General features: G+C 43.6%; 1 protein-coding gene across 11 annotated transcripts in view; it reads left to right on the top strand.

Annotated features, from left to right (window-relative positions):
* The window catches only part of LOC142495861 (myoferlin-like), a 101,362-nt gene that overhangs the window by 19,122 nt on the left and 62,385 nt on the right, over positions 1-19,855 (top strand). For 9 of the 11 annotated variants that reach the window (XR_012801838.1, XR_012801839.1, XR_012801840.1 and 6 more), the window contains exons 3-8: positions 5,655-5,783; positions 5,918-5,980; positions 6,152-6,202; positions 7,132-7,162; positions 7,495-7,610; positions 12,175-12,301. Coding sequence is in view for 8 of the 11 variants with exons in the window: in XM_075601907.1 (XP_075458022.1) it covers positions 5,655-5,783; positions 5,918-5,980; positions 6,152-6,202; positions 7,132-7,162; positions 7,495-7,610; positions 12,175-12,301 (517 nt within the window). In the remaining 3 variants the exon portion in view is untranslated. Of the gene's footprint in view, positions 1-5,654; positions 5,819-5,917; positions 5,981-6,151; positions 6,203-7,131; positions 7,163-7,494; positions 7,611-12,174; positions 12,302-19,855 lie in introns of those variants that run through there. The other 2 variants (XM_075601912.1, XM_075601911.1) reach the window with 2 other exon arrangements.

The following is a 19,855-nucleotide window of genomic DNA, read 5'->3' as shown; positions in this document are numbered from 1 at the left end:
ACAGACGAATGCAGCCCTTCAAAACGCAAATGCAACCCAGCAACAGCTGCTAATAGCCCAGCAAGAGACTAATGCAAACCAGCAACAGACGAATGCAGCCCTGATAAACGCGAATGCAACCCAGCAAGAGACAAACCGCTTGCTGAGAGAGGAGCAACAACAGTTCGCCCAGGGCTTACAGCAGGAACTCGAGGTCCTGAGAGAGGCTATCATTAAAAACCCACTGGCAGAGGCAGCCCCAGTCCCGAAAATGACCAGGGCAAGCCACTACCTTCAGAAGATGGGGCCCTCGGATGATGTTGAAACCAATCTTCTCACTTTTGAATGCACGGCACAGAGAGAGGGTTGGCCAGAAGCTGAGTGGGCCAGTCTAATCGCACCCTTCTTAAGCGGCGAACACCAGAAGGCTTACTTTGATCTAGAGCCAGCCGAAGCTAACGTCTATGCAAAGTTGAAGTTCGAGATCCTCGCCCGCCTCGGCGTAACCACGGCTGTTTGTGCCCAAAGGTTCCACGCATGGTCCTTCACGTTGGATAAAGCCACCCGATCCCAGATGTATGACCTCATCCACCTTGCTCGGAAGTGGCTGCAACCCGAGATCAACTCAGCAAGCCACATCGTGGAACGGTTGGTCATGGACCAGTTCTTGAGGAAACTTCCCTCTGCCCTACGCCGTTGGGTCAGTCAGAGTGACCCCCACAATGCAGACGAGCTGGTGGCCCTCGTAGAAAGGTACAATGCAGCAGATGAGCACCTGCAACCCCCAGTCATGGAGCATCCCCACTACCCAAGGTTCCAGGACTCTTCCAGAGACGGTAAAAAGGTACCAGGGATAAGGGGGGCTGAAGAGCGACGACCACCTTCACACAGCACCAGCAACAGTGGCTTGCATACTAAGGGCAACAGCCAACATGGAGAGCCGAAAAAGGGCTCTAAGTGGGACACAGACTTTGTACCTAAATGTGTCAATTGTTATGAGAGGGGCCACACCGCGAAAGTCTGCCCACTAAATACTGAACCAATGCAATGCAACAGCGTTGAACCTTATTCGTTGTGGTCTCAATGTATGGGCCCTAGCCCAGAGGACCCCTTGAATAACCATCTCTGGGCATTTGTAAAGGTAAATGGTAAGAAGGTTCGGGCACTACTTAACTCTGGGAGTATGGTTACACTAGTGTCCGAATACCTGTTGCCCATTGGGAAAAAACAGGTAAACAGTTCACAAAGTGTAGCAATGTGTTGTATACATGGGGATAATCACGAATATTCCACTGTTGATGTTCTTATTGAAACAGAGTTTGGTTCTTTAGATTTCAAAGTGGGTATAGTACCCAAACTGGCACATGATGTGTTAATAGGGACCGACTTTCCTCATTTTCTAAAAATGTGGTCCTCCTCTCAGAATAGCGCCCAGAGTTCAATAGCGGACCATAAAGAAGTAACAGAAGAAACAAATCCTTTCCCTTTTTCAGAAATGGAGGTTGACGAGGGCCCAAATAAAAAGGGGAAAGAGGAAGAGTGCCACCCATGGCCACCTTGGTAGGGAATACCCCAAATCAAGATGTTGAACAGGCGCTTACCACCCCAGAACAGGGTAAGACCTTCACTGACCTAGAGGTCATTCCTGGGAGTTTTAAGAAGGCCCAGTGGGAAGACCCCACATTAGCCGAAGCAAGGGAATATACGTGACCAGAATAGTACTCCTGGCCAACCAGATAGCTCACTTGCCTACCCCTACTTCGAGGTACAAAATGACCTAGTATATCGGGTTGATAGGAGGAAATCCATTATAACTAAATAATTGTTGGTACCACGGACATTCCGTAATGTAGTATTACACCTTGCACATGTTCACCCTTTGGGGGGCCCCTTTGAGGTGGAAAAGACAAAAGAAAGGGTTCTCCGAAGCTTCTATTGGCCTGGGGTTCTGGCAGAAATGACAAATTATTGCTCCTCATGCCCAGAATATCAGATCACCGCCCCGTTCAAAGCGTATCGTAGCCCATTGGTACCCCTTCCCATAATAGATGTAGCATTTGACCGGATTGCTATGGATCTAGTAGGACCCCTCATAAAGTCTGCTAGGGGACATCAGGATATATTGGTAATATTAGATTATGCCACCGATATCCAGAGGCAATTCCCCTACGTAGCACCTCTGCTAAAAACATAGCAAAAGAGTTAATAGTCCTGTTTACCCGGGTCGGAATTCCTAAAGAGATCTTAACTGACCAGGGAACACCATTTATGTCCCAAGTAACAACAGAGTTATGTAAACTCCTAAAAATCAATCATGCATCTCAGAACCTCAGTCTATCATCCACAAACAGATGGTTTAGTGGAACGGTTCAATAAAACCTTAAAGAGCATGTTACGCCGGGCGGTCGATAAGGATGGGAAAAACTGGGATTGTTTGTTACCATACCTGTTATTTGCCATTAGGGAGGTTCCCCAATCATCCACAGGCTTCTCCCCGTTTGAACTATTGTATGGCCGACACCCAAGGGGCTTACTGGATATAGCCAAAGAGACTTGGGAACACGAGGTTACCCCATACAGAAGTGTAATAGAACACGTTGCCCAGATGCAGGACCGCATAGCTGCAGTCCTACCTATAGTCAGGGAACACATGAAAAAAGCTCAAGAGGCACAGATGAATACGTATAATAAGGGTGCTAGGGTCAGAATTTTTTATCCAGGCGATAGGGTGCTAGTTCTGGTTCCCACCGTAGAGTGTAAATTCCTTGCTAAGTGGCATGGGCCATATGAGGTCTTGGAAAGAGTGGGAGAAGTAAATTACAAGGTGAGACAGCCAGGTAGGAGGAAACCTGAGCAAATTTACCATGTAAACCTACTTAAGCCCTTGAAATATAGAGAGGTCTTGTTAACCCTAGTACCCCCAGGTCCGTCAGAGAATTGAGAAACTGACCCAGAGGTTAGCATAGCTGAAACCCTCTCCGTTCATCAGAAACGAGAGGTCCAGAATCTAGTGAGAAGAAACAAAGAAGTCTTCTCTACAAAACCAGGTAGAACTAGGGTAATTGAACATGACCTAGTCCGAGTTAACCTTAAACCGTACCGAATCCCAGAGGCCAAAAGAGAGGCTATAAGTTTAGAGGTTAAAAAAATGCTAAAATTAGGTGTAATTGAGGAATCCCAAAGTGGGTGGAACAGCCCTATAGTTTTAGTCCCAAAACCAGACGGAACAACAAGGTTTTGCAATGACTACCGCAAACTAAACGCTGTGTCAAAATTTGATACTTATCCTATGCCCAGGGTTGATGAACTGGTAGAGAGACTGGGCAAAGCCCGATATCTCACGACCCTAGACCTAACAAAAGGGTACTGGCAAGTTCCCCTCACAGAAACGGCAAAAGAAAAGACAGCCTTCTCAACCCCAGACAGCCTCTTTCAGTATAGGGTGCTGCCTTTTGGCTTACATGGAGCTCCCGCCACATTCCAAAGAATGATGGATAAAATTTTAAAGCCACATGCTCGGTATGCTGCCGCCTACTTGGATGATGTGGTAATCCATAGGGAAGTTTGGCAATCCCACCTTCCAAAGGTCCAAGCTGTGCTTGACGCAGTTCGGTCTGCTGGACTAACTGCTAACCCCGCAAAATGCACTATTGGTCTGGAGGAGGCCAAGTATCTGGGGTATTCTATTGGCAGAGGTTTTCTCAAACCCCAAACACTCAAAGTAGAGGAGATACAAAATTGGCCAAGGCCAGTTACAAAAAAACAAGTAAGGACCTTTTTGGGATTAATTGGCTACTATAGAAGGTTTATTCCCAATTTTGCAACTAAGGCAACCCCACTAACCGACCTCACAAAAGCAAGAGGGCCGCTAATGGTAAAGTGGTCCCCCGAAACCGAACAGGCCTTTAGAAGCCTGAAAGAAGCTCTCTGTGCCCAACCAGTTGGTCACACCTGACTTCTCTAAAGAGTTTTTTGTCCAAACCGATGCATCTGAGGTAGGGCTGGGGGCTGTACTCTCCCAGGAGTCTCAAGGTGAGGAGAACCCCATCCTTTATTTAAGTAGGAAACTAAGTCCCCAGGAGAAAAATTACTCCATAGTCGAGAAAGAGTGTCTCGCAATAAAGTGGGCTGTAGAGACGCTCAAATACTATCTGTTGGGGAGAAAATTCCGGTTGGTCACAGATCATGCACCCCTCACGTGGATGTGTCAAAACAGAGAGAAGAATGCTAGAGTGACCAGGTGGTTCCTAAGCCTACAACGCTTTACATTTTCTGTGGAGCACAGGTCAGGGCACAAACATGGCAATGCTGATGGGTTGTCAAGGATGCACTCCCTAATATCCATGGTCGCTCATCCCTCGAGGTCTGAGCTGGGGGGGGAGGATATGTTACAGAAACCAGGGGATGGTAATAAATTCCATATATAGGGCTCCCAGGATACTGAACAGCTTCTATCCTGTTTAGGCTGGAAAGTGCAGCCTCAGAATGCAGGCACTCCATCCCACAGTGCTGGAACTGAGGGGTGAGGGATCCAGACCAGAGTTTGTCTGCTGCCTGATTTCTGTCACCAGTCCTACTAGATAGAAATCAGGTATTTAAGGATGATTTCCTGGTTCCTCTCCCCAAGAGACTGGAGGCAGGAAGGCTGCTGGAAGCAGAGTGGGGAAAAGCCTCTCCCCAAACAGGTTAAATCATTCTGTTCCTTTCTCAAATTGCAAATTTCCATATTTTTGTTTGTTGGAAGCGGATAAGCCGCCCCAACCCCAGTCAGGGTGAACCTCAGTTAAGTTATTGCTCAGGTGAGCAGGGTTTTGGTTTGCTTGTGTTTCTTTTGTATTCAGTGTGCAGTCTCAGTGCCTGGGACTGAATAAACCAGGCAGTAGCCTGTTTAAAGGAACAGCACGTTACGCCTCGTCATTTAACCTACCCTAAAAGACCGTGTTCTAACAGTCCTGGACAGACGGCAGAGCACCAGTGTAAGCTGTTTGTCACAATATACAGTATCACACTATTTGTGCTCTATCTATTCTATTGAGAATATTCTGCTATTGGTGAGCCTGCACGGCATCGGGATCCCTGCTGTTGGAGAGTGTGAACATCATCAGAGTTGTCCTGATAACGGAGAGTCTGCAACATCAGCGTGGTTAAACTCATTAACCGAAATGCCCGTTTGATCTCATTAAATGTGAGTGTAATACCATCTTTTCTTGTATCGGTCTATACAGTATTACACTATTGTGTTCTTCTTCTCTTTATATATTTCCAATCTGGATGAGACTGTGCGCATTGGAATCCTCCTCTTCTACTATTCAAGTGGTTTAGAACTAACCCACCTGCAACCCGGTGCGGCACCCATTGAGGGAAATTATATTTACTATTGGGACTATAAGTATCCTTTTTACTCACAGTATTTTGCGCTTGTTCTCCCCCTATCTATTCAGTGGATAATGATACACTGTGCTGCTCTCACCAAGAATCTTCCAATAGTTAATACCGTAAGAGACCGGATCCTGGGCATGATGAACAATGTGTTCTGACCCAATATTAGCAGCTCTTATGTACTCATAAAGGCGGTTGGGGTCTATGGGTGCGAGAGGAGCTCTGTTGGGCAGATATCATTATGTTTGTGCAGGGGCGAAACCCTGCAGTTGCTCCTCACGATTCTTCTTCCCCAGGTTCGGATTAGAATTATTGCTGGTCGCCAGCTATATGGGAATAACATGAAGCCAGTGGTGAAGGTGTTGCTGGGGAGCAAAGTGCATCAGACGCGTGTACGGCGAGGGAACAATCCCCACTTTAACGAGGCCAGCACTGAGCAACTGTCTGATGAGAGCTCTGGGTGACTGTAATAAGTCGTGTGTGTGACTATCAACAAAAGGTGTGTGTGTTTTAGGTTATTGGGGATGTAACATGACTAGATTTTTATTCTCTGCCTCAGATATTTTTCCAGGATTTCCATCAGAAGCCATCCCAGCTGTTTGAGGAGCCGGTTTACATCCAGGTAACAGCCTCACATCGTGCTGCTCCCCAAATATCATATCCCCCTCCCAAAGACTCATGGTGACACCCGCCCACACCCCCTGTTAAAATTCCCCCATCCTGATCCCTCTGGGTTTCTCCACTTAGAATGCAGAGTACATGTAGAGTGCAGCTCGTTTGTTCTTATATTTAGGTGTTGAACTCCCATGTTATGAAAGCTGATTCTATCATCGGAGTGTTTAAAGTGAGTGCCTCTCTCTTCTCTCCTCCCTCTCCTTCCTCTCCTCTCTCTCTTCTTTGCAACCATGAAGACTTGCAACACTTTGCATGTGGTAGTGTTGTTTAAAGAGGGATAACACGCTCTAATTCGTCCAGGTACTTTCTCTGACCCAACCACAACACTTTAATTCTTGTGATCCGGCTACAACACACCCTGTTTTATAAAGCCTTGGCTCATTCTTTAGAAGCTACCCTTTGTTTTCTCTGTCTGACTGTCACGGGAGACCAGGACTAACACACCAGGGATCAATTCGCCAGACAAACACAGAATTTATAAAATTAATTTATTGGAAAAAGAAATATCCACAACTATTTACAGCAAATCAACACACACATTTACAACTAGGGAACTGGGGTACCCTATAAATCTAGGTACAGGGCTCTCCGTAAAGAGATTTACCCTGTGATTTCTTCCCTGCAAAATCCTCTGCAGCGGCTCCCTGTTGCTCCCAGCTTCTTCCCAAGTTGCTTCTTCAAACAAAAACTGCTTCACAACTAAAACACTCTGACCTCACAGCTAACAAAGAGCTGATCTTATCTCATCTAGCTAGGTGTTAGCAATATGATCCAACCCCTGATTGTTGGGGGGGAAGGGCAACACAAGCACAGGCACATGCAAAGCATCACAGACCCCTTCGCAGAATTCCAGCTGAAAACAAAATTAGCCCCTGGTCTCTGAAGTGCTGGAACCTGGCTACAGAGTACATATACACATATAACATAATATAAATGTATTACTAACAGGTAGGGGTAATGGCAAGCTTGACCTTTATTTAAAGCAGACACATGTACCCCTACCGTCACTGACAATCCAAACGCACTCTCGCTCTTATTAATTCAGCCCTCGCACACTCTCTGTGAACTTGCCTAACACTCTCTTTCCGTCTTCTGTAGCTGGATATTGGAAGTGTCTACAATGCCCCAGGTAACTTGCCTTGAAGATTGTGGAAGGAGCTTTGAGTGAAGGAGAGACCTGAGTTAAGAGGGAGGGGGGCAACTTATTGAATAAGATGGACTTGGGTGAGCTAGGGTGAGGGAAACTTTATGAAGATGAAGGGATCTAAGTTAAAAGAGAGGAGAGTTTAATAAAGAAGGAGGGACCTATAGATAGTAGAAGGCACTTGTAGAAGGCTTTAATGTCCGCTTTTCATAAATTGAATGTCAGGCAGAAAGTACTGTAGCTGCTTAGAGGTTGGGCATTTACATAATTTTTAGAGCCAACTGAGTCTCTGTTCACTGCTGTCCTCTCTGCTGCAGGTCACGTGATCCTGCGCAAATGGCTGAGTTTGCACGAGCCGGACAATGTGAGCTCCGGTGTTAAAGGCTACTTAAAGATCAGCTTGTACGTCCTGGGAGCTGGTGACTCTGTCCCGGTGAGAGCCTTTGGCAGGCCAGAGTCTTCAGAGCAGAGTGCACATAACAGCCCAAGTGTGACTGCTTAGTTAGTAGGGTGTTTCCAGTGGGTGGTGATGCCATGTACCCTTACAGTTATACAGCATCCTCTCATGTAGCTGCATTGCGTTGCATCGTTAAAACCCTGCGGTAACTATAATGGACCTCTGTGGATAGGCGTTGTTACAGGGAACACTGCTTTTGCATATCATTAGCACTAAGATCTGTTATACTAACACTAAGGCCCATTACAGCTAAAAACAGCACTTAACAATATGTTAGTGAGCTTTGAAGATACCCGTTTGCACTTGTTGTATATCTGCCAAAGCTGCCATTCAGCCGTACTTGGATGTATGTATTGTATGTCTTTATTTATATAGCGCCATTAATGTACATAGTGCTTCACAGCAGCAATACACATGTCAATCATATAAATAACAAATAATACAAATAACAGATCATGGGAATAAGTGCTTCAGACATAAAAGTAACATTTAGGAAAAGCAGTCCCTGCTCTGAAGAGCTTACAATCTAATTGGTTGGTAGGAAGAACGTACAGAGACAGTAGGAGGGCATTCTGGTAAGGGCGTGAAAGGGGCCAGGGTTTATGTATGAGATGTATAGTATCAGCAACGGTGCTACTCATATGCTTCTTTACGCAAGTGGTTCTTAAGGTGGGTCTTAAAGGTGGATAGAGAGGGTGCTAGTCAGGTATTGAGGGGAAGGGCATTCCAGAGATGTGGGGCAGTCAGTGAGAAAGGTTTAAGGCGGACAGGGCTTTAGATTCAAAGGGGGTAGAGAGAAGACATCCTTAAGTGGAACACAAGACTCGGGATGGTGCATAGCGAGAAATTAGGGCTGAGATGTAAGAAGGGGCAGAAGAGTGTAAAGCTTTAAAAGTGAGAAGGATAATTGAGTGTGTGATGCGTGGTTTGAGAGGAAGCCAGGAGAGGGATTTCATCAGTGGAGACGTCGAGACTATTTAGGAAATGGGAGAGTGATTCTGGCAGCAGCGTTTAGGATAGATTGTAGGGGAGACAGGTGAGACGCAGGAAGGCCGGACAGCTGGAGGTTACAGTAATCGAGATGGGAGAGAATGAGGGCCTGTGTCAGAGTTTTAGCAGTCGAGCAACAGAGGAAAGAGTGTATATTTGTAATATTGCGGAGGAAAAAGGGACAGGTTTTAGATACCTTTTTAGTGAGAGAGGAGTCGAGTGTGAGCCCTAGGAAGCGTTATTGTGCTGCTGGGTGTATGACAGTACTTCAAACAGTAATGTGGAAGGAGGTAGTAGGGCCAGGTTTGGGATGAAATATGAGCTCTGTTTTTGATATGTTAAGTTTAAGTCGACGGAGGGCCATCCCGGATGATACAGCGGAGAGACATTCAGAAACTTTGGTCTGTGCAGCAGGTGTAAGGTCAGGGGTTGAAAAGTAAATGTGCGTCGTCAGCATAGAGGTGATATTTGAACCTAGAGATGTGATTAAGTCACCTAGAGAGAGATGATAATCTCCATTGAAATCTATGACTATTTTCAGACAAAAACGATCCGAAAGGTTGCTTTGGCAGATATAGAAATAACCCATTACTCATTAGCCTAAAATGTATATCTGCTAAGAAAGCTTCCCCGTTTCACGCAAATACTATACTGTAAAGTGGAATAATAAGCCACTGAGGCAGTGAATGTGATCAATGCACTGTATATTTGCGTTATGTAGCTCTTACCCTGGATATGCCTTGTTACACTGATGCACAGTGCATCATACTGTACATAAGGCTGCCCCATGCACCGCCATCCTTTCAGTGCAGAAGGATGTACAGGCATACCGCGCATTAACGTACGCAATGGGACCGGAGCATGTATGTAAAGCGAAAATGTACTTAAAGTGAAGCACTACCTTTTTCCCACTTATCGATGCATGTACTGTACTGCAATCATCATATATGTGCATAACTGATGTAAATAACGCATTTGTAACAGGCTCTATAGTCTCCCCGCTTGCACACAGCTTCAGTACAGGTAGGGAGCCGGTATTGCTGTTCAGTACGTGCTGACAGGCGCATGTGTTAAATGCCGTTTGCCTATTGGGCGATATGGCCTTACTCGCGAGTGTACTTAAAGTGAGTGTCCTTAAACCGGGGTATGCCTGTATTTACGATACGAAGTGGTACTAAGCCTTAAATACATTGTTTGTCAAACTGTTCCATAGATGGCAAGAATCCAGGGGATCCCAATTTAAAAATGTAGTGATGGCGGACTTTTTACTTTTCCTGATCCAATAATTGTATTTTATCTTATTTTCTTAATGTAATTATTCAATTACATGTTCAATTCTCATGTTAAAACATTGTATGGTATATTGGAATCTGATATTTGATGTAAAGAAAAATATAAGTCCTACCATTGCAATATTATTTTTATGAACATAAAATAAGTAGTCTGCGGCTACGTGAAGTCATTATACATTTTTAAGATGGAAAGTCCAAGTATATTTTGAAACAGGTACTACAGTTATTAAACAGCTGCCTTAAGGAATCATCTGTGGAAGACATATTACAGCACTCCTCCCTTTAGAAGTGTGCTGCTGGTAAAAGGATTGGCCATACCTATATGGAAAACAAAAGAACAGATCTTTTGCTCCTCCCAATTTGGGCTAAAATATACTAGTATGTGCAAGGAAGATACTAAGACGCTCTCTCTGATGGATTAGAAATAATGGGGTACAATACTACCTTTTAGGAGGACCCTTGCATGCACCCAAATATTGGAGCAATGTGACGGAGTCCAATTTGTGCTGCTCAAACCAAAAGGCTCTTTCCAGGATCACCAAGTAGGAAAAGAGAGAATAGATAAGGGGAACGCAACATGGGATATATAATCAATAATGAATCGGCAAGATATGTATCAGGAAACAATAACAAATAGTGAGCTAAACACACAGATGCTAAGAAAGCAACAGTGATGGGATACAGATGGTGGTGATAGTATAGATAATAGTTATAATGGTACAACTTACACGTCCATGTGTAAGCAGGGAGCTCCTAGATTGTATCTTTACAGTGTTCCTCTAATGTCCTCCAATGAGTCTGCAGCTGATTGCTTCGGTATATGGAGGTTGTAAGTTCTCCCAGTCATGGGGGAAGTCCCACAGAACCAGGCAATGTGCATAGAGAATACGTTTTTAGAAAAAGCAGATATATTTAATGCACAAAGTATTGAAGAACTCACATAAAACTTTATCCTCGGCAGCAACAGTAGAATCCAGGATCACTGCGGCGCAGATGGGTCCCCGCTACCGTGTCCGGTATTCAATGCTGGAACGCAGCTCAACCTGAGAGCTATGGTGGTCGTCAGGTATCAAAAGTCCACGCAGATGAGAGCAACGCGTTTTGCCCGAATCCTCTGCTTCCTCAGGCTCAATGAATCCGCATGGGAGATTTAAATGCCTCTCTGTTGATTGCTGACAGCTACATTGCTGTGACGAATCAGCTAATGCTGTTTAGCTGCTGTCCATAGCGTTTCCGCTCTGTCAGTGATTTATCCGGTTTCAAAATATGATAAATAACACAGATGTCAAAAGAACAATAGTAGACCATATTAAACTTGTAATAGTAACCCTGCTTGGTTCTAATAATAACAAATCTTTAAAACAGTACCTTGTTCATAAACTTAAAAATTATCCTTAATTCAGTGATCCTGAATTCTACTGTCGCCGCCTAGGATAAACTTTTATGTGAGTTCTTCAATACTTTGTGCATTAAATGTATCTGCTTTTTATAAAAATTTATTCTCTGTGCACATTGCCTGGTTCTGTGGGACTTCCCCCGTGACTGGGAGAACTTTCAACCTCCATATACCGAAGCAATCAGCTGCAGACTCATTCGAGGACTCAGCTGTTAGAGGAACACTGTGAAGATACCATCTAGGAGTTCCATGCTTACACATGGCCGTGTAAGTAGTACCATTATAACTATTATCTATACTATCACCACCATCTGTATCCCATCACTGTTGCTTTCTTAGCATCTGTGTGTTTATCTCACTATCTGTAATTTTTCCTGATACATATCTAGCCGATTAATTATTGGTTACATATTCCATTTCACGCTCCTCTTATCTCTTCTCTCTTTTAAAATATACTAGTGACATGTTTACATTTAGAACTTAAGTCTGTGTAACAAAGGAGTCATTTGGTTACATATTTTGATCAAAACATGCAACCAAATGACTCCTTTGTTACATAGACTTGGGTTCTAAATGTAAACATGTCGCTAGTATATTTTAGCCCAAATGGGTAGATGCGCAGGATCTGTTCTTTTGTTTTTCATTAAGGAATCATTTGAATGGGACATGGGATACCCAAAGGCTGAGCACTGTAATTTAGTGTGTAGTAAATCTGGCCTTCTACACTTCTCCCCAGACTTTGTCCCCTCTCAACTTTACTAAATCCCTTGTTCTCTCTGGGATATGCTCCTTTTCTCTGGGGTACATCAGTGTCTGCAGTGATGGGACCAGGGTATTTCTGACTTTCTTCATCCTGGCTCAGGTAGACGAGGAGTGCGGTCCTGATGATGACGATGATGTGGAATCCAATCTCCTCACACCTTCTTCATTCCAAACTCACACAGCCAGTGTCTGCGTGAAAGTGTTCACAGGGGAGGACATCCCACAGTGTGAGTGACTGCTGGGGTCTGTACCAGTGGCTTGAAATGTCGGTCCCACCTACTGTAGGACCCAGGTGATCTAATGGCAGTGACATTTTAATGGGTTTAAATTCTAGATTTGAAACTCCATGCAATAGGGACCTCCTTTCTCTTGTCTCAGTTTGTCTTGACATATATGTACTCTTTTGTTATACAATGTTAATGTCGGTCCACCCTCCCATATTGTACTGCGCTGAGGAAAATGTTGGCACCATACAAATAAAAGATATTAATAATAATAATAATTATTATTATTATTAGGTACCTGACTCCCTTTATAAGCAAATCAGACTACCTTCTGAAAGTTGTTTTACATTGTTTTTATAAACCAGTGTAAAAAGAGACTTCGTCGCAATGAAAGTACACCGGGGTACCTGAGAGAGAGAGAGGTTCTATAGGCGGCGCACCACGTTTTGTGTAGATTATTATAATTCAAATAATCTTTAATTCAAAAATATTATGCAATAAATGGCATCCAAATACACACACATGACAAACAGTGGTGTAGGATCAAAAAATAAATAAGAATAAATATAAAGCGTCCAGAGCTAGGTATTGGAACATATAGCCCTGTCTGGACATATACACACAACAGCAAGGTTGATGAAATCAGGAAAAAATATAGCACGTTGGTGCTAAATAAACTCCAAATGCTACATTATGGTGTGATCATGTCATCCCAAAATAGTGAATACAGGGATGAGACTTAGGGCCTCATGCAGAGAGCAGCGCAAAAAGTGAAAGCGGCATTAATTGGCGGATTCTGCCTTCAGAAAGGCAGAAACCGGCAAGTTTAAAAAAAAGCGCCATTTTTTTTTTCCCCCTTCAAATTCGCCGCGCGCCTGGAGAGTTTAAATTCTCTCCAGTTTTTTTCTCTGCCGTATGCAGAGAGCCGCGATCGCCATCTAGTGGCTGTTCGCGGCAAAAAAATGGCGCGATTTTCAACATTTTCCCTCTCCACCAAGCAGCTGGCGCTCCGCGGCCGGTGGAGAGGGGGAAAAAAAAAAACGCGATTTTTTCCCCAGTAGTTTCAACAGCGCTAATAGCGCTCATAGCGCTGGTTGAAACTCTCCATATGCAGAAAGGCAGTTTTCTGCCCTTTCTGCATATGGACATAAAAACTCTCCAAAAAAGGTAAAATTTTTCCCCCTCTCCAATTCTGCATAGCGCTGCTCTCTGCATGAGGCCCTAATTCGGAACCACAAAGTAGCTTGATAAAGGTAAGTAATATCCTGCTATAAACATCACCAGTATGTATGGACTCAGTACTGCTGTCTCGCGTGATGCTGTTCAGTCAGTATAAATACCTACAGCAGTAACTTGAGGAGGGTGGATGCCTTTAAAAGTTGAAATTTTTTCCTATACTCCTTAGAATGGATGTGGGTCCATCATTCATAAGTACTTGTATGTATACTCTTATCTTCCTGAATTTAGGGTATTCAGTGATGATTTAACGAGTGTAGATGGAGTAGTGGTGGCCTGATTGATTCCTGTCATAACCTAGCCCTGGTTTGAGGTGATAATGCTGCAAAAAATAGCCATAGTAACATGTTTAAGGTACATCAAGAGATCAATACATAATAGTATCATAAACACGTCTTATCACGTTCCGTTTCGAGGTATATTGCAGAAGCTCATGTATAAAAAACGGGTGGCTGTGAAATAGCTATAATGGGAGCATGTAGCTCCTACTTGCGGTTTGTATCGAGCACGGTTCGTCACTGCATGCATTGTAGAGAGATTCTGATGATGGCCGATTCACCAGTTAGGTTGTAATAGGTTGTATGTGCACAGTTAAAGTTATATAGCAGCACAGGTTCCCCCATTTTTGTCCAATTGTGGAGCAAGTTATGCCGGTTGATACTTTTGAACAGAGAGAAGCTCCCGACTACATAATACTGTGATCACGCTGTGCAGCCAAAGACTGGGTCCCCATAAATGATGGACCCACATTAATTCTAAGGAGGATAGGATGCATTTTCAACTTTTAAAGGCATCCACCTTCCTTGAGTTACTGCTGTAGGTATTTATACTGACTGAACAGCATCACGTGATACAGCAGTACTGAGTCCATACATACAGTACTAGTGATGTTTATATAGGGATATTACTTACCTTTTATCAAGCTACTTTGTGGTTCCGAGTTAGTCTCATCCCTATATTCACTATTTTGGGATTACATGATCACACCATAACGTAACATTTGGAGTTTATTTAGCACCTATGTGCTATATTTGTTTCTGATTTCATCAACTTTGCTGTTGTATGTATATGTCCAGACAGGGCTATATGTTCCAATACCTAGCTCTGGACTCATTATATTGATTTTTTGATCCTACACCACAGTTTGTCATGTTTGTGTATTTGAATGCCATTTATTTTATAATATTTTTGCGTTAAAGATTATTTCAATTATACTAATGTACACATACTGTGGTGTGCCGCATAGGGAACCTCTCTCTCTCAGGTACCCCAGTGTAATTTCATTGCGTTCAGCATTTCCGAGGCAGCACACTGTATCACCATACAATTTAGGTTTGAGCAAGGCCCTTCTAACATTATAAATAGAGACTTCTGATTTTGTTTTTTAGTTTCCTTATCTTCTGCCTTCTGTCAGTCTTCCTTCATTTTAATTACCCTCCTATTTCTCTTAATGCAATATCGTGAGAAAAAGGTTAGCTCAGTCTGCTATGCAGTAACCTCTCATTCATTTAAACTGAAGTAAAAGCTTTGTTAAATGTTGTCACGTACGGCACACCTATGAGCAGACGATCTGAATAAGGGACAAGGGTTAATGTACAGCTATCTAGCTGACCCATTTTTCACCTTCCGCAAAGGTCCCTCAAATGAACAATATTTCCCCTCAATCCATCCCAATATGACACCTGTCATGGACAGCACACTTGTGAGCATGTGACAGATATTCAACCAGGGTTAATACACACGGCTAAACTAGCCAACTCACTTTTCTCCTGCGCAAGGTACTTCAAATGAGATAATATTTACCTTTGCTCAGTTGCAATCTAATTTATCTGCTGCTGCCACCACCACCACCAAAAGATAAATTCAGACAAAATATGTATCTGCGAGGGTCTAATAGGCCCTGTTTATTAAAATTGCAGACCAAGCAATATCCTACATGTGTTTTTTTTTTTTTTTAATCAGTTCTGTATTATGAGGCGGTGCTTGTGTGGGAATATACTATACATAACTGATATCCTGAGATCAGTCACAACTGGTACTATGAGACAACATTGCTCTTTGACACATCTTATGTTGGTTGGTAATATTTGCGTTACACTGACAGTCTAGAGATTGATATCCTAGTATACTGACCTCAGGACAGCAGCTGGCTGCAAGTGCCAATATTATACGTTTTTCCCTTCTATATGTATACCATCTATTCTATCCTAATGTAATAGACTTTACCTGGCATAGTTGTTTAATATACCCTGGGTTACATACTCATAGAGGATATCATAGAGCTATTTCAGCTCTGGTTTGGATACATTAAAAACCTAGCCCGTTTTTGCATGCATTTTTAGCTGGTATCAGTTTGAGTGATCTGCATTCAGAGTGCATTAGCACTCCCACTCCTAAGACATAGTGGGTATATTATGACCAAGGGACTGCAGGAGGAAAGAGAGTTTTGGGCTGCTATCTCCATTATAGCCATCCGATAGCCCTTACTCTTTTCTCCATACCTCCTCCGTGGGAATTTTAAACTTTAGTGTGTAATAATTTGTGTAATAAAACTTTTTTGTTTTCGTTCGCTTTTACTTACTCTTGTTTGGATCTGGCTGTTGGATTGTAGGTGAGCAAATTCAACCTTTTGTTTGTGACCTATGGTATTGAGTGCAAATAGTGGGGTACTTTCAGTCCCTTTCTCTTGGGGTTTCTCTGTGTATTCTATGTATTTACCTCTCATGCACCTGCCACCCATTTTAATAGGACATCTCTATACATAGGTGAGCAGTTATATTTACCCTTTCTATATATCATGATATTATCACGGCAAATGTGTCTTACCCGGTGTAAGAGATGTGTGCAGAGGTACATTTTGTCTAAATTTAGCATAGGTTGGACTTGATGGATGTACATCTTTTTTCAACCTCATCTACTATGTAACTACATATAATGGAGACCGATTTGGGTGAAATTATATCTTGGCTTTATTGAGCCTGTTTCTTTATCCAGGCAAAACATACAAAAACAACAAAATAACACACCCCTATTACAGGTGAACCCCGTTATAGCGCGACCCGTTATAACGCGAAATCGGTTATAACGCGGTTTTGACGTGGCTCCCGTTTAAAAAAAAAAAATAATAATAAAATTTAATTAAAACATTTTTTTTTACATTTTTTTTACATTTTTTTTGCACATTGCACACTCTAACTGCACACACTTCCAGCACTCACTGCACACACTCTCACTGCACACTGCACACACTCTCACTGCACACTGCTCACAGCACACTGCACACACTCCCAGCACACACTCTCACTGCACACACTCTCACTGCACACTGCTCACAGCACACTGCACACACTTCCAGCACTCACTGCACACACTCCCAGCACTCACTGCACACACTCTCACTGCACACACTCTCACGGCACACACTCTCACTGCACACTGCACACACTCTCACTGCACACACCACACACCACACTGCACACACTCCCAGCACACACTGCACACTGCACACACTCTCACTGCGCACACTCTCACTGCACACACTCTCACTGCACACACTCTCACTGCACACACTCTCACTGCACACACACTCACTGCACACACTCCCAGCACACTGCTCAAAGCACACACTCCCAGCACACTGCTCAAAGCACACACTCTCACTGCACACTCTCACAGCACACAGCACTCACAGCACTCAGCTCTCACAGCACACAGCACACAGCTCTCACAGCACACAGCACTCACAGCACACTCTCACAGCACTCACAGCACACTACACCACACCTCCCACTCCCCCTCCCTACCTTTGGTGTCGGCTGCTGAGATCGGAGCGGAGCTGGCATCAGGAGGAGGGGGGGTGTCGGGAGGAGGGGGGGTGAGTGAGGAGCAGGCTGGGACTCGGAGGGCCGCGTGGGCTATGCCGCGGAGGGCCGGTAGGTGTGGGGGCATGCGGGGGGGGAGGAAATGGATGCCGGTGGTGGGAGGTAAGGAGCAGGTTGCGGCTGGACTCGCCGTTGCTAGGGGACGTGTAGGGCTTCCGGCCACCTCTTCCTTCCTTCCCTCCTCACTCCCTCCCGATCAGGCGCGCGGCGGCCATTTTTAAAAAAAAATAGCACGACCCCGGTTCTAGCGCGGTCGGATCGGGTGGCCCACGATGACCGCGCTATAACGGGGTTTAGCTGTACTTTGTAAGGGCTAATTTACTTCCACAGACCATATCTGGGACTGGAGGGATATTCCCATTACCAGCCTAGCACCCTAAAGTCTCAGGAAGAACCTTAAGCAGGTAGCCCTCCATGTCAGTCTCTGGCAGGTTCCTGGGTCCTCTGTGTTCAGGCAACATAGGTTTCTGGGTGTCTTGATCTCAGCACAGCCTTTGTGTTCAAGACAGTGTCTGTGTGTAGGCTTCTCAGCTCCCCTTCTGTCAGCCCAAATGTGAGCTAAGCAATATCTCTCCTGTTTCTTTCTCAGCCCTAATCAGCCAGGTGGAGTCTGGTTTATTGCCTGTGTGCAATTAACCAGCTGGCTGCTGGATTTAGCGGCAGTTTCTCTTAAACAGTGATAAGTTCCTGTTGCACCCCGTTTCTCACCATAGGTATTAGACATTTGATTGTGTTTCTTGTTGTATATGAAAACTTCAAACTTTCCCAAAAATATTTTAAATATTTTTTTTTTACAAAGGCATCAGCCATCAAGATTACCCACTATAACTGTGACTGCCATTATTTCACTGTGGCGCGACCTCATCTTGTGGATAAACAGACTTCTCTGGGGACATTCACAGTTTGGGGTCTATTAACCAATGTCTCCGAGATGCAAAACTACTGCAAAAAGAAGCACTTTATTTGTCAAAGAAAAGGAACTTCAAGTATAGTTTGTTTCATACAGTAGTTACATAGTAGATGGGGCTGGAAAATACATAATGTTCAACGTACTGTATGTTAAATGTAGCCGTCTAAGATAGTCATCTTATATTTGTATTTATATTGAGTAAAAGGAAGGCAAACAAAAAATCCAGTGAAAAAATACCAAATTATGTCTAAGTGGAAAAATAAATCCTGACTCCAGTAAACGCAATCAGATTTCTTCATAGATAAACATCCTTCCTATGTTAAACTTATTTGGTATATACCTTCTCTGTTATAAAAAGATGTCTAACCATTTCTTAAATATATCTATTGAATTTTCCATCACAGTCTCCACCAGTAGTAAATGTGTTTGTCTTGGATAAATCTGGTGCAATTCCTTTGCCCTGGTTTTGCAAACAGGAGACTTTAGTAAATTAGCACCTTTACAGTATGTTTTCATTAGTCTCATTCCCTCCATATCTCCCTTACCGTCCTTTTTTCCCAAATGTCTCCATCTCCTCTTCTTTTACTTCATGGAGTATCATTGACAACAAAGTGAGACAACAGCCCCCACCAATTTACAATTTACAGTAACTGCCCTGCTAAAAGTTTGCAATGAAATCCAGTGTGAAATGGAACTGGGACAACTCACTTGTGCAATATTCCTAGATTTTGCAAAAGCTTTTGATACTGTTGATCATGTTATCTTGCTTGACAAACTCCAGTGCTCTGGAATAGGGAAGCATGCTTTAAACTGGTTTCATTCCTACCTATCAGGTAAATCCCAACATGTGTCTATCTCAGGCTCTAACTCCAACCCCTTGGATATGACCTGTGGTGTCCCGCAAGGCTCTGTTCTGGGGCCACTACTCTTCTCTGTGTTCTTCAATGATCTTCCTACAGCTTGAAAGGGAGCTTCAATACACATGTATGCAGATGACACAATGTTATATGCACACAGCCCTAGCCTCTTCGACCTTAAACACATACTTCAATCTGACTTTTTGAGATTTGAAAATTGGATTTCCCAAAACAAACTTTTTAAACACTAATTGGACTGTAACAATGGTATTTGGGACCATGGCTACATTTTTAAAGCTTCCAATGACGGAGCTCCAGATCAGAACCAACGTTAATACCACCCTAACTCCTGTTACTAGTTTTAAATACTTGGGCATATGGTTTGACTCCCATTTTTAAAATTTAAGATGCACCTTGATAGCTTGACATCCAAAACCTATGCCAAACTAGGTGTTCTTTACAGGAACAATTCCTCCCTAAGTCTGCTGGTCAGAAAGCGTATCGCACAGCAGATGCTAATACAAATGATTTACTATGGGGACATAATATACGGCTCGGCACCCCAAACCCACTTTAGCAAACTTGATACCCTCTACAATTCAATATGCCGTTTTGTTCTCCAATGCAACTACAGCACACATCACTGCGAAATGCTCAAATTACTAGATTGGTC

The sequence above is a fragment of the Ascaphus truei genome, chromosome 5, assembly GCF_040206685.1.
Source record: "Ascaphus truei isolate aAscTru1 chromosome 5, aAscTru1.hap1, whole genome shotgun sequence".
In the NCBI taxonomy this organism is placed as follows: Eukaryota; Metazoa; Chordata; class Amphibia; order Anura; family Ascaphidae; genus Ascaphus; species Ascaphus truei.
The sequence above is the reverse complement of the archived record's forward strand: the minus strand, read 5'-3'. Positions and strand labels throughout refer to the sequence as shown.